Source organism: Camarhynchus parvulus, chromosome 13 (genome assembly GCF_901933205.1).
Source record: "Camarhynchus parvulus chromosome 13, STF_HiC, whole genome shotgun sequence".
Classification (NCBI taxonomy): domain Eukaryota; kingdom Metazoa; phylum Chordata; class Aves; order Passeriformes; family Thraupidae; genus Camarhynchus; species Camarhynchus parvulus.
This window is the reverse complement of record NC_044583.1, coordinates 4,684,917-4,699,338: the sequence shown is the minus strand read 5'-3', so window position 1 is coordinate 4,699,338 and position 14,422 is coordinate 4,684,917. Positions and strand designations below refer to the sequence as shown.

The 14,422-nt window shown below is 41.7% G+C and overlaps 1 protein-coding gene across 11 annotated transcripts in view; it reads left to right on the top strand.

Annotated features, from left to right (window-relative positions):
- TENM2 (teneurin transmembrane protein 2) overlaps positions 1-14,422 on the top strand; it is a 334,262-nt gene that overhangs the window by 151,845 nt on the left and 167,995 nt on the right. For all 11 annotated transcript variants that reach the window (XM_030957242.1, XM_030957244.1, XM_030957243.1 and 8 more), the window contains one exon: positions 6,438-6,672. In XM_030957242.1, coding sequence (XP_030813102.1) covers positions 6,438-6,672 — 235 coding nt within the window. The remainder of the gene's footprint in view (positions 1-6,437; positions 6,673-14,422) is intronic.

The following is a 14,422-nucleotide window of genomic DNA, read 5'->3' as shown; positions in this document are numbered from 1 at the left end:
CTGCTGATGGACCATTCCTTCTCTCAAAGAGCTGCAGCACCTAGAAGCTGATTTATTAAAAAGCTCAGTTTCCTAGTAGATCTTCTTTCTGACATAATTACTTTAGAAATTTATTTTGAGAGACTCTTTCTGGTATAAATTTTTAAGAGGTTGGGTTTAACAAAATGAGTGATTTGGACACTGTGTAATACCTCCTGTGACACTTCTGAAATAATCACGGTCGTGCATTGCATCAAACCACCCGTGGCTGGCATTTCTTTTGCCCCTTGGAAACCAGAAGAGTCCCAGCTCAGCGGGTGATGCAAGATCCTCAGTGCTGCTGTAACAGCTTCAGGGATGACTTTCTCTTGCACCTGACTCGGGACTCACAATGAATTGGAAATTATGGCACAGTCATTCTTATGTCACCATGACAATTTTCAGGGTCCCCCATAGGCCAGTCAGAGAAGCAGCAGCTTTCAGGCCATAATTCTATCAGGAAAATGTCACCAGGTTCCACTGCTGAAATTTCTGTTCAGAAATTTGTCTGTTGTTCAGAAAAATCTGTGTCTTCATTTTCACTTTGGTGTCATTCCCAGTGCTTCAAATTGTTTGAGCTCAGGCAAGAATTTGTCTGAGTCTTTAGACAGGGTCCAGCTCTTTCCCATTCTGCAGAGCCAAGCCTAGAGAACAACATTTACCTTTCTGCACTAAAGTGTTCCATAGTAATGATGACAGTAATCATGAGCTTCATTGCTTAGAAATAGAACTGCCTGCTTTTCTTTTTAGTTCTTCTTACATCAGTGCCTTCTTCAAACAATAGTGTGAATAGTGCTCATGTACCTGAGCTGAAGAAGATAAATACATCCTTAAACTCTGAAATATGTTTCATATTTATATCAGTATTTGGAAACTAAAATTAAAAGATAGATTGAAAAATATGTGGGATGATTCTTCTTCAATTAGAAAGAAGAAAACTCCAACTTCTCTTTCAAAATTTGAAATAGTGTGCCTGCCTCTTCATATATGTATAACATACCCAAGTACCACAGGACACTGAGTCTGCATAAACATTGTTATTGAAGTGATGTGATTTGCCACTGACCAGACATTATTTCATGCAGCCCATGCACCTCAGGCAGTGTGATAATGAATATTTAAGTGAGGTATTTCAACACATATAATTAGTACATGGTGTCTCAGGGAATGCTATCTTGTAGAGCAGTGAGTTTGAACCTTTTTGCAGGTGACCCTCACTTGAAAGAAGTGGTTATGGGACTGTAATCCCTTAGGTTTGACTCCTGCTGAAGGGTCCAGTTTTGCTTTTGCTTGTATGACTGTGCACACTGGTTATTGTGGGCAAGCAATGGGGCATTTCTACTTTGATGGGTTTTCTCGTTGGTTTGGGGTTTTGTGTTTGTCTTTGTTTATTTTTTTGTCAGAGCAACATTTAATTTTGTACTGTAATATTGTGTTGGGGCCATGGCTGCAATGCACTGGCAGACACTGATAAGTGACTTACTGTTTCATATCACACATTTACTGAATTTTCAGTTTGAAATGTACAGTCTGGGATGACAGCCAGTCATTCAACCTATTCTTGCCTCAAAGAGTGTAAAAAAGCCAGGCAGACAAAAGAAGGAACACCTGGCAAATGTCTTGGGTTTCAAACAACAAGAGAGAGAGGTAATGGTATCCATGGTTAGGAGCGAGATAACTTTCTTCTGTACAGCCTGTGTTGAAAACATTTTCAAAACATTGAGATGCCATTTAGGAAGGGCCTAGCACAAAACAATGTAGAGAATGAAGCACACAAACAGGAGAACTGAAGCAGAGACAGCACAAAGCCCAGCCTGTGATGCTGGGCAGGAGCCCTGGTGCCGCCCTGCCAAGCTCGCTGGGGCTGGGGCTGGGCACAGCAGCTCCTGTGCCACTGTCACACTCCTGCTCTCCCTGACTCAGAGCAATGGGAGCTGCCTTGGAAGATGGATTCAGCTTGGAAGGTGGCCCTGTGGTTCTGTGAAACACCCCTCACTCACTGTGATGGGATGATGTGGTTTCCTTGGGAAAACAGAGTGGCAGAGGGATTTGAATAAAGAACCAGCAGTGCTGCCGACGAGGTTTATAATGCTGGCTGACAAGGGTTGTCTGTGGGCTTTTTAATTATTTTCTTTCAATTCATCAGCTTGGTTTTGGGTTTTTTTTGTTCAGTATTTGCATTGTTTAAAGCATAAGGAAATAGCTGTGTCATTGTTCATTTCAGAAAAATAATACATGTTTGGGTTTTCCCTTTTAGTTCTTTTGTGAAAAGGAAGGATGAGGAGGTGTAATATCTCTTTAGCATTTAATAATGTCACAGAGGATAATTCAGCACAACTAAGATACAATCTCCGTTACTTTTTGAGGTAGTATTGACAAAGAACTGGGATGCAGGGAAACAATTGCTTTAGATTAAGGATGCTGCCTTTCCTGCTTTGTATTTCATCTGTGAGGTGGGAGATCAACTCGTTCTCCTCAGATCACCATGTTGCTTGGATTTAGTGCATGAGTTAAGTGAGTGTCCCAAAGCCTGGAAAGAGCTATGAAAAACTATTTGACCATGTTGAAGTAGATCTGAATTTTCTTTTGTATTTTAGTCAGCATTTGGTTTGTAAAAAGCCCAGCAGTGATGTTTGGGAGCATGTGCTCAGGAGCTCTCAGCCATCTCTGATGTACCTGTAACTCTGGGACATCCAGGGGCTCTCTGTGACCCCTGGGACTGCCAGGCTGTAACACAATAGCACTGCTATCCTGCTTTATTTAAAGGTTTCACCAGATAAAAGAATGAACTGAGCATATTTTATTTTTTTTAGTGTTTTTGTTCTGATTCAACCCAACTAAGTCAATTGGGTAGCTTATGATTGCTTCAAAGCTACACAGATCAGACTTTGTATTCTCAGATTACTTAATTACAACACAATTTACCTTCACTCAACTTCTAATTTGAAATGAGTGCTGCTGATATTCTTGACTGCAGTAAGATCTCTTGAAGAATGACATGTTGATTATGTGGACACCAGGCCATGATTTTTTGAAAATGCTCAGTACAATCAATGTGTACTAAAATTGATTGGAATTAGGTATGTTGTTTGTTTGTGAATTTAAATGAGAAATTTAAAAATATTTAAAAGCCTAAGTGTGGAGAGTACCAGTATTTCAGATTTCCAGGTCTTTGATTTTCAGTATGGTTCTAAAAGACTTTTCCTAAATTCTAAATGTTTGAGCCTGTGTAGTGTATCCTGGTGAAATGACTAATTCAGCTAATAAATGAGAACAGGCACCATTTCCTCAGTATTGTCCCCCAGACCAATACTGGCTACTGCTTTACCAAAAATAAAATCTATTTCCTGATGGAAAAAGCAAGATGTACTCCATGAAAACTATCATTGTGTTTAAGCTTCCAAATCAAAGGCCATTTCCAGGGGCCAGAGTGTGTCATGCCATGGGATCCATGGGGCCAATCCTTTTGGATCCTTTATTTATGGGACAAATTATTTCCTCCTCTGGACTTCAGGGCTCAGCAGATTTGCAGGTACTGCTGGTGAAGTTTTAATTTAGGCAAAGATGCTCATAGACAAGTGCTCAGATATTCAGATGTGAATCCAATTTTATATCCCTGGCAAGTTGAATGGTGTTGGGCTTCTGCTTTTGATTCATTTGAACAGGTTTATGAAGAAGCAGCACATTAAGCTTTTATCTCTCTCATATATACACAAGTGTGTGCATGTCTCTAGTTAGTACTTTTTGTATATGTAAGCTTTTATACATTTTAATAGAAGCTATATAATATTTATATGATGTCAATATTGGTATTTGTTTATTTTTCTATATTAAATGTTACATTTGTCTTGCACCAGATTTCAGAGTTTTTGCAGCTGCAATGTGCATTCAGTTACCTCTGCACAGCTCATTTTGCAAAGTATTTTACATTTACGGTGTGGGAGCTGAATCTTGAGGCAGATTAAATAATCTGTGGTAATTTGATTTCAGCTCTTTTTTAGTCTTACAGAAATGCTGTTCATTCTCATTGATGTGCACTTGGCTCACTTTTAAGAGCAGCCTCCATGATATTGTGGTAACAAGATTCAGAGTCTTTATTTAACTGGTGCTACAGTGGCTCTCAAAGCAAAACTGTTTTGTTTATGTGGCTGTGACTTTTTTGTACTAATCCTTGAGAAGGAAAAGCTGCATCTAAAGTAAGTTGAGAAAACATGATGCACATGAATCTTTTGAAGTAACTATTAACACAAGGGCACATATTTGTATTTTATCACTCATAAATATTCACTTATTGAAATCCAAGCATGCTTTGTTTAAAGTCAGAACACAGACTAGAAAAGTAATTCTACTTAAGCTTCTATGCATGTGGATATTGTCCAAACACATTTTCTTCCTGCTGTGTCTTGCTCTGCATGCTGTTGTGGAATGGCACAGGACCTAGTACAGATTACAGATTTGATGTTCTTGGAGGTCCAAATGGGGGTTTTAAACATCAAACTTTATTGGCTAAACAGTCTCTTTTATGCTTAGATAAGACATAGCCAAGGATAGTGAGGAGAGCTGCACATATGATGGCCTTAAAATTTAGGATGTGTTCATAAAAGGTGCTTTTGTATTTAAAGCAGCTGACATTCCCACAGGGTGCACATTCTGGCAACAGACATTCAAAAAAGATAAAGAAACTGCTGTGTAGATTTAAGGCAGCGTGGGGAGGATGCAGAATTTATTATAATTCATTTCTTAAAGTTTCTTGTCAGAGGAGAAGTTATACTTGCCTTGTGTGAGCCCCAGTACACCTGGCTCTGTTCCTCAGCAGCCTGTGCTTCCCCCAGCCCTCAGAAACGCTGAAGAACATGAACAGCCTCTCTCCAAACCTGCTGGTGTCTCTGCTCCCTGGCTGTGTTGCTGTTAGGAAGAGGTTCTTTCCCTGCCTCTCCCTGCCCTGGCAGAGCAGTGCCAGCAGAGAGCTGCCCCTGGGCTGCTGTAGAACCCTGGGGTGAGGCTGGAAAACCTTCTGAGATCCTCGAGTCTGACCCTTAGCCCAGCCCTGGCAGGTCACCCCAGCCATGTCCCTAAGTGCTGCTGCAGCTCACAGCTCCATGCTGGGGAAACATCCTCCTGCTGCTCTGGGGTTTGGGTTTGGGGTGTCATTTTGTGTCTATTTTGTTGTTGGTTTTTTGTGTTTTTTTTAAATAAATATTGGCCTTCATTAACTCACGGTAATTATTCAGTTCAGCAGCTTTTCTAGACTTCTTTGTTTCATGTGACAAAGATCAGTCTTGCTGCAAATGATGTTTTGTGATGTTTTCTTTTTATTATTTGATTCATTAAGTACAGCGAAGTACTTTGCTTCAGTTTCTAAAAACAAACATGCATCATTAGAATTATCATTTCTCTAGTATTACTGATTAATGTTCACTAGAAAACAACTTGATACAATGTCTAAAGTATACAGTTCATTATAGTGTTTGTTTTCTTTATTCTTTTTTGCTGTTTTGCTGTTTTTATTAGACATAAATTATTGTAATGTGTGGAATTGCACATGAACTTATTTACCAGTCTACATTAATGTTTAGAAAAGTGATAATGTTAGAATGACACCTGCTTACCAGATTTTCTCTTCATGTGCTGTTATTTTAATCCATTTGCCGTAATGATTAGAACAAAATATTTTTCATTATCAATGCAAACATATCAGTACTCAAAGAATGAGAAAAGTTTATATTCTTCTTTATCCGTAAAAAATATAATCTGTCATTTTTCAATGAAAGAGTCTGAAAGAGTTGCATAATTTCCAGATCTTGCTGTGTGTTTGTGGCATTACTAAATAGAAAAATACAGGCCAAATCCTGATCACATGGAATAACATGAAAGATATCATCACTGCCTTGCTGCTCTCCTTTCATATTTGGAGTTTAATCTTCTTGTACTGGCACAAATCCGTTCATTTGAAGCTGATTGGTAAAATACAGTGAATGAAAGAAGATTGATTTCTCTGATTAAGTTTTATAGGGGCCTAAAGACCATATTCTCAAAGGCTATTTTTAATCCATTAAAACTCATCTGCTCAAAGTTCCTGATAGAAACAGAGGTGTTAAATTTCCTCCTGGTAGATGTAGGGAATGGTCCAGCTAGGCTGCTGTCCTGGCTGCTCCACTGAGGAGACTTTCTCCAGGGAGAATCCATGAAGAAGTATTTTAAAATTTAAATAGAGTCCTTGTCAACATGCCAGCTGTGCAGGCTGGCAGCACTGTTTTGAGTTGCTGGTCTCCAATAATCACTGCTCTGATTTGCCCACCCTTTGATGCCCACAGGTGCAAGAGGCACAGTCTCTTTTCCCAGGCAGTGGCCCCTTGAAAATGCTGAGGAGAGCAGTGCCACCACACACATTTGTGATTTGTTTTTCTTTTCTGTTTTAGGCCCTTCAAATCATCACAGCCAATCAACGCTGAGGCCACCTCTCCCTCCTCCTCACAACCATTCCCTGTCCCATCACCATTCCTCTGCCAACTCCCTCAACAGGAACTCGCTCACCAACCGCCGCAACCAGATCCACGCGCCCGCGCCGGCGCCCAACGACCTGGCCACCACCCCCGAGTCCGTGCAGCTCCAGGACAGCTGGGTGCTCAACAGCAACGTCCCCCTCGAGACCAGGTGGGTGCTTGGGGCATTCACTTTCTCTCAACATGATCCTTTCACCCAGGGTTTTTCTCCTGGGAAGCTGAAAAGGCAGTGAGAGAGGCGTCAGAGAAAAGGAAAACAATTCTTATCTCATTTGCTTCTGCTGTGTTGTGCTCATGTGTGGAATGTGTTTGGGGATTGTTTACCACAAGTGATTGTTTCATTGGATTCTGGTGTGAGTTGTTTTGACTCATTGTCAAATTAGGGCCAAGCTTTGTTAGAACTCTGGAAAGAGTCACAAGTTTTTATTATTATCTTTTTAGCATCCAGTATCTTTTCTGCGTTCTTTAGTATAGGATAGTATAGTAGTATAGCATAGTATTCGACATAGTATAGTAGTATAGTATTCTGTATTCTTTAGTACAGTATTCTTTAATACAATATAGTATAATAAAGTAATAAATTAGCCTTCTGACACCATGGAGTCAGATGCATCATTCTTCCCTGCCACAGGGCTCACTGTGCATTGACAAAAGGTGGTGGGGATGGACAGCCTGGGGGATGCCGCTGGCATTCCTCCAAAGCACACAGAGAGCATTTTTAGTTTGCTGGGAGATGTTTTTGGTGTCCTCTGTGTCAGGGGTGGTTTTTCTGACACAGCATGGGGAGTGAGTGGCATTAGAGCAGCTAGCAGCCCCAATCTGCTTTGCACTGGAAGGTGCACAGTGAATATCGCTGCTCACATCCCATTTACAGCCTTTTATTGACTTGGACCTTCCTTGCATACACAACTCATGCTATTAATACAGCATATTTATATCACAGGCTCAGGGACAACTTAGAATTCATACTGTCTGTGCTGCTGAAAAATTATACATTTTGCCTTTCCTGAAGCAACAAACAGAGGCTCACTTGACATTATGCATTTTGGGAGACTTTGAGAAACAATCCGAGATTCATGACTGACAGTACTATAATTTTAATTTATACCTCATCCAGCATGCAAGTTCATTTTAATCTCTTCTGTACATGTTAACAGCTTGATGCCTGTGGGGCAAACAGCAGCATATAAATGAAAAGGTGCAGCACTTAGGCCTGACAGAGAAATAAATAAATAAATGCCTGACATGCTGCTGGTCTAAATATTCTGGTTTGTTGTCATTTGGGGTATGGAATGTCAAACATATTTAACTTGCACTTTAAATAGCAGAGTTGGCAGAGCTGATCTCTCAGAATTTAAAATTAGCCATTGTGGTGCTGAATAAAGTGCTTGGAAGAGCAGGGTGGTGTTGCTTGCCCAGAGAGTGACACACACAGGAGCAGGTGGAGGAGCTGGGCTGCTGGGAGCGCTGGCTCCCGCCAGGGTTTCAGCTGCTTGGTTGCCTCAGCTTCTGGGATGTTGTGTTTGGCTTGCAGCCTCGCTGGGCTTTCATGGGGCTCTGCTGGGTCACACCCTGAGGAGCCACAGCCCAGCCCCTCCAACTTGATTAACAGAGCTGGTTTGGAGCTCTGGGAGGAGCTGGTGTTGGAGCTGACAACGCTGAAGCTGGTGTTACTCAGGGGTTAATCAGTGGTGGGTTACAGATCCATGGGAAAGGGCAGGGAGTCTGTGCTGGGCTGGGGTGTGCACGGGGGGCTGCCCTCACTTTGTCCTGCTCTGCTAAAATGGGAACATGGGTGCCCTAAAGAAGTGGAAAGCAAATTCAGATTATCCAAAGTTGAGACAGCCATAAAAGGAAGGGAAAGGTATTCTTGCTTACTGAAGGTTTGGAGCTAACTTTGGCCAAATTTAAAAAAATAAACACAAAAAAGCCCAAAAACTCCTTAACTCTGAACTGCTGCTTCTGTGAGAACCTCTGCTGTTTTATAGAACTTAATTTGGACATCCTGCATTTGTTATTTATTGGTAAGAATTACAAGGTAGAAGTGTTGGTCCTTTTCAGCCAGATTAGTTCTTGCAGTGTGGTTCATTGTCCAGGATTTCTACCTACTTTTAGTTCTGGTGTAGAGTGTGCTGTGCCTGGTCTGCCTCTTCCTGTATGGAATTGTTCTTGGATACAACAATAGGTGAAATGTGTCATTTCTGAAGGCTCAAGTTTGTCCCAATTTACTAATCACTTTACCTGGAGGAAATTCCTTGGGATATTCACAAAAGGATTCTCTGCCATCATCCTGGCATCCCTGAGCCACGGCAGTGGGCATTTGTCTGGCTGGGTTTTTTTACTGTCTGATTTTGTACCTATTCCCAGCCAGAGGTGACTGTGAATGCCTTTACTGACTTTGGTTCTTCTCTTTTTTCTTATCCTGCAGCCTCTGGGAGTGTGTGTGTACATGACAAAAGGTTACTTTGTGAACACTGTTATTTTTGGAGCTTGCAGGATGCCCGACAGTTAATTGCAGCTTTTTGGAAGACAGGTTTGTCACAGGCAAGCATTAAGCTATTAGAAAATGTCCTGGCAGAATTGCTGTCTTCCAAAACTATTCCAGAGCTGCTTCAGGATCGATTTTAGTTCTTCTCTGAAATTACACACCTGACAGGGCTTGATGACAAGTTTCATCACAAGAATATTAACTCAAAAATGACCGAAACTGATGCTTGTGAAATCACTGAGACTTGCAGAATTAGCCTGTAACTCTTTCACTTGAAAACTGGTGTTTCATCTACATTCATACCAATAGCCACTAAAAAAAAAAAAAAAAAAAAGGGTGTCTTTTTGGTAACTTTTTACTTCAGCCCTTCCTTTAAAACTTTAGCTTTTGCAGAACATTGACCCCTCTCATGCTGCCTCTTCACAGTGCACGACTCTAATTTTTTTATCTTATTATCTGTTTAATAATCTCAGTAGAGGAGCGCTCAGGAGGCAAAGCCAGCACTGACAGCACCTGCTTTATCAAGAGAGGGTTTCATAACTCTCAGTTTTCATCTTTCAGTTACCTTCAGTAGATTCTGCTCTCTACTGAAAATGATGTGCAAGTGGTCACGTTACTGATTATGAAACAAAAGGTGGCACCTGAGCTGTCTGAAGGGAATGCTTTTTGTCAGCACTACAAAACTCAGATCACAATTTAGATTCCAGATGTCTCTTTATCTAACAGTACCAAGTGCTGAAATCATTGAATAATACAACACACGTCTGCATGTTGCCTTTTTTTTTCTGGTAAGAATATTTTAACCTTCCCTTTGTTCCTTTGCTGTCTTAGGCAGTTTAGGCTAAATTCAGACTGTTTGGAGACATCATGTTTTCCAAATATATCGCTTCTCTGTCTCTTGGTTCAGTATTGATTGGAGGTTGTTAATCACATTTGGTTTATTTTCTTTGTGATGTAAAGGAAGCTTTTACTACTTGCACATGTTTTCATGTGGCCTTTTCAGGCAACTGTGCCCAAATCTTTGTGAATCCTTTGTGGTGCTGTATTTGTTACATAATTACATTTATCTATATTGCAGCAACTCATGGCTTCTAGTGGAGTTCTGAGTTTGCAACATGCCTGGGCAGAGTTCCTAATTGTCCTTATTTAGAGTTGTAGAATGGTTTGGGTTGGAAAGAGCTTAAGGATCATCATGGGCAAGGACCCTTCCACTAGATCAAGCTCCTCAAAGCCCTGGCTAACCTGGCCTGGAACATTTCCAGTGATGTGTGCTTGATTTTAGGGTGGTTGTTCCTGGTTCACGTAAACAAACAGGGGCTGTGCCTTCCCTTCCCTGCTTTATGGCTGCATCAGGCTCCCAGGCTGGCTACATAATCACTCTGTTTTCTTTGAAATAAGGGTCTGTAATGGAAGGGTTGAAATATCTCTAAGTAAGGACACAGTAATGCATGGCTGTAGCATTTTTATGGTGCTATTTTTATGGTTCATTTCTGCAGTATTTAGCTGCGTTACCTTTAGGCTCAGAGCTGCTGTTTAATGCTCTTTAACTTTTATTGTCCTCTTGCAGTGTGTTTCAAAGCATCTCCTCCTCCTCCTAACAAAGTGCTGGTTTCTACCTTCTCCAGTTGAGAGGTGTTCCTTTATTGCTGCTTTAATCATTGCTTTCCAAGGCGATGTGTGATGAAAATACTGCCTTTGAACATCCCAGGCTGGGTCTCCTTCCTTCCTGACAGCCAGAGGGGCAGTGCTCTGCTTTACAGCTGGGAATGCTTTGGGGGCACAGGGAGAAAGGAATGGCTTTGCAGGGGAGGTTCCTGTGGCTCCTCACACAGCAGGAATCCTGTGGGATGAGAGCCCCACACGGGCACTGGGATGACTGGTGAGGGAGGAGAGCAGAGGAGCTTCCATGGATGGATGTTTCACTGAGATTGCCTAATTTATTAATGCCTCTTTAGTACTTTAAATTGATGTAAAAATAATTGTTACCATTATAACTAATAATACTTAATTCAGGAGGAAAAAAAAGGGTAGAATTAAATAGAAATTACTCTTATTCTTCAGTTCTCATAATTAGCCTCATCATTTGAAATATTTTCAGTCCAAATCTTTCAGTTGCAAAGATAATTTTGTATTTATGTCTATAATTTCTTTGTGCTTGCTCACAAGGATGTGATGCTGGGCTTTAAGGAATACTGTAACATCCTAATGTTTCTCCTGTGATTCAGGAGAAAGGATGATGGCCACCCTTCTGGTGATTATGAAATAGGTTTCTTTAGGTCTTGTGGGCTGTAGTATAAGACCAGTGGTCCAAATCTGTGGTCATTCATGCCAAGTTCAGTTTCAAGATTGAGAAATCTGAAAATTTAACCTGAAAAGAATTGCTATGAACCTCAGAAGAACTCTTCAAAATATTTGCCTTTTCCTGAGGTTCAAGCTGCATTTGTTGATTCCAGCACAGTCACTCAGGTGAGCCTGAGGACAGCAGTGAGAACAGAAAGGATGGAGCAGCAACGTGAGCTGATCCCAGTGTGCACCATGTGTGCTCGAACTCAGAATTGTGGGGTGGCACAGCTGGGAAACATCTGCACCCAGTGCTCCAGCTCATTGCAGTGCAGGAATGGACACAGTGCACTGAGCCTGGGCAGAGCCTATGGCAGTTGGGGCAAAAAAGCCAAGAATAGGGCACTGAGGAGAGGGATTTAACAGTGGGGGAAAGTAATGTTAATTTTTTTAAGAAAGAAATTAAATATCTGAATTGTCCTTAATACCACATGCACATTTTGTACCACACTGGGGTGTCAAGATCAGCTGCAGAGCTTCTGAACTGAATATGTAAACTTGAAGTTTCTGAATGTGTTGAAGTTCTAAGCTACAACTGCTCTCTGCAATTGTCTGCCTATTTTCAATGATGTCTCAATATTTTGATATCCTTGTACATGATGCAAAATGTTCTGGAACAGAACAGTGAAACAAGATTTCCTTTCCTTTTGTTAATGAGATTTCCTAGGATATATTGGGCATAACAAACAACTACTTGGAGCAGTGAAATGAGTCCTCACTCTAATTTTGCTTTGTCTTTTGGGAGTTTCTCTTACCATTTACTTGCAGCTACAGGTTCACAAGCTGGAGCAGGTTCTTTCCCTGAGACTGAAGGCTGGGGCAAGAACTGACTCCTTCATTCTCTTGTTCCTGCAGGTGAAGGTTGCAGAAAGGTTGTGGGGACTTTGCAAATAATTGCAATCTGCATAGATGGATTCTGGGCCTGTCTAAAAATCAAAAGCACTTTAAAGAGTCAAGGAAAGCACAGACAAAAGCATCCCCAAGGACTTTAAACACATTTGGGCCATGTACTTGGAGGATTCCAAAAGCACTGTAAAAAGGTCATTTTTAGCAGGCTACTGGAGTATCATTTTCATAACAAATACAGGCATGAATAGGAGGGAGAAAAGGGGGAAGGGAACACTACAAAAGCAGGATACATAATGATGATTCAGAAAATCGATCTGGATGTACTCCCACTCACGTACACATAAGCTCAGAGAAGTTTTTACTGATTGCAGATAATTGCATGTTTTCATGATCTTGTCGTTTGCATTTTTAACTTCTGGGTTGTGCAGAGTGAACAGGCAGCATGAGTGACTGCACAGGAATAGACAGGCATGTTTAGGGTCTTTATGAAGAAAAGTCTAGAATTATGTGATTTTAGTTCCTCTTTATTTAAGCTTATGTGTTGACTGATAAATTTCTCTGAGTTTTATTATTCTGTTCTATGACTTACAGAATTGAAGTAGCACTGTTAGTACTTTTCCTTTTTTTCTTGTTAAGTGAGTAGTTGAATGAAGAGATAGTGGAGAGCTTACATGTATGCCTTTTAAAATAGAAGTGTTTTGAAATTATGTTCATTAATTGATGTAGAAAGTTAAAACTGCATGGACCCATTGAAATGCAAAACACTGTTATCATAATCCTCACCACTGGAATAACAAATGGAGGCATTATTGCACTTGGCACTATGCAACAATACTCAGAACCCTATGGCAAAAAAAGACAAAAGGTTTTCTGATTAAGAAGAGAAAGTTCCTGTAGCTGAGTTGATTCAGAACTCCTAAATGTTCCTGGATCTGCTGACTGATCCTGCTACACTTGCATGTACATACAAATGCAATGACCCTGATTTTTTGTGTTTGTATCTGTAGCTGTGCCTGCTGCTCTTTACCAAGCATTAACCAGCAGTTTGATTGCTCTATTCCTGGGGAATAAACAGTAGTGCAAGAAGGAGATCGATCAATTTAAAGGCAGTGGGTGGGCTCACACCTCTTGCAGAGTACCTGGAATCTTTTAGACCACAGAGCCACCAGTCAGGAGGGTGATGGGTGCCCCTGGAGCTCCCTGGAGCTGCTGAGCTGCCATGTGCATGTTCCCCTTCTAGATTTTATGCCTTTCCAAGTTGTTGTTCTCCATCTCAAACTCTTGAGCTGCTTGTGATCCCCAGTTCAGCAGTCTATTTATTTCCTATGGATATATCTGTCTATATTTTCCACCTCACCTTTCTCCAGCCTCTCTCACAGCTCTGCAGTGTCACAGCTCAGCAGCCTCTGAGCAGCCTGGGACAGGGCAGGGCTGTGGGGACAATCCAGAGCCAGGAGCACGTGGTGAGAGCCCCCAGAGAACACTCCAGGGGTCAGCTCACAGTGGGATGAGGGAGAGAGAAGGTTGTATAAGTGGATCCAAGAGGATCTCAGCTTGCAGATGAAGAGCAGGTGTCCTGTGGAGAGGTGCCCACACAGAGCCATCACATAGTGCAGGTGTTCTGCCTCTGTGCCTTTGTGAGCAATGCCTGCTTGCTTTTGTTTCAGAAAATGACAGATCAAGGTGCCCAGAGGCTGGCACCTGCCTTTCTGTACACCACCCTGCCCAGCTGTCAGGCAGTGTTCAGTTACTATGCTTCACATGTCCAGCTGTGCCTTTGTTGGAGGGTGGCAGTGGTGACAAGCCAGCCTGGTGCTCTCAGCAGCCTCTGTGACACTGTTCTGCTCTCTGCAGTCTTTAGAGCACTTTGCCTGGGCGTGTGGAGAACCCAGCCTTAAGGAATCAGCAAGGATTTTAAGGAGCTGGAGCTGCTCTGGGTGCTGGGGGCTGCTGCAAGGATCAGGAGGTGGCAGTGGGTACAAGTGTGGCAGCAGTGATACTGAGGGGCTCATCCTGAATCACTCTTCAGGGTAGTAACTTCCTTTTTTCCCTATTACTCTTCCTTAGTTCTGTATCAGTATCTGCAGCAGGCTGAAAATCCCTGAAATAGTGTCTTGAGGACTGCCCTCTATTTCCACAGGCATTAATTTGGGTGCTTGGGTGCTGCCCACAGAAGAGAGGTTAGCCCTGTGGGGTGCACAACACACAGGTGTGGAAAATGGCC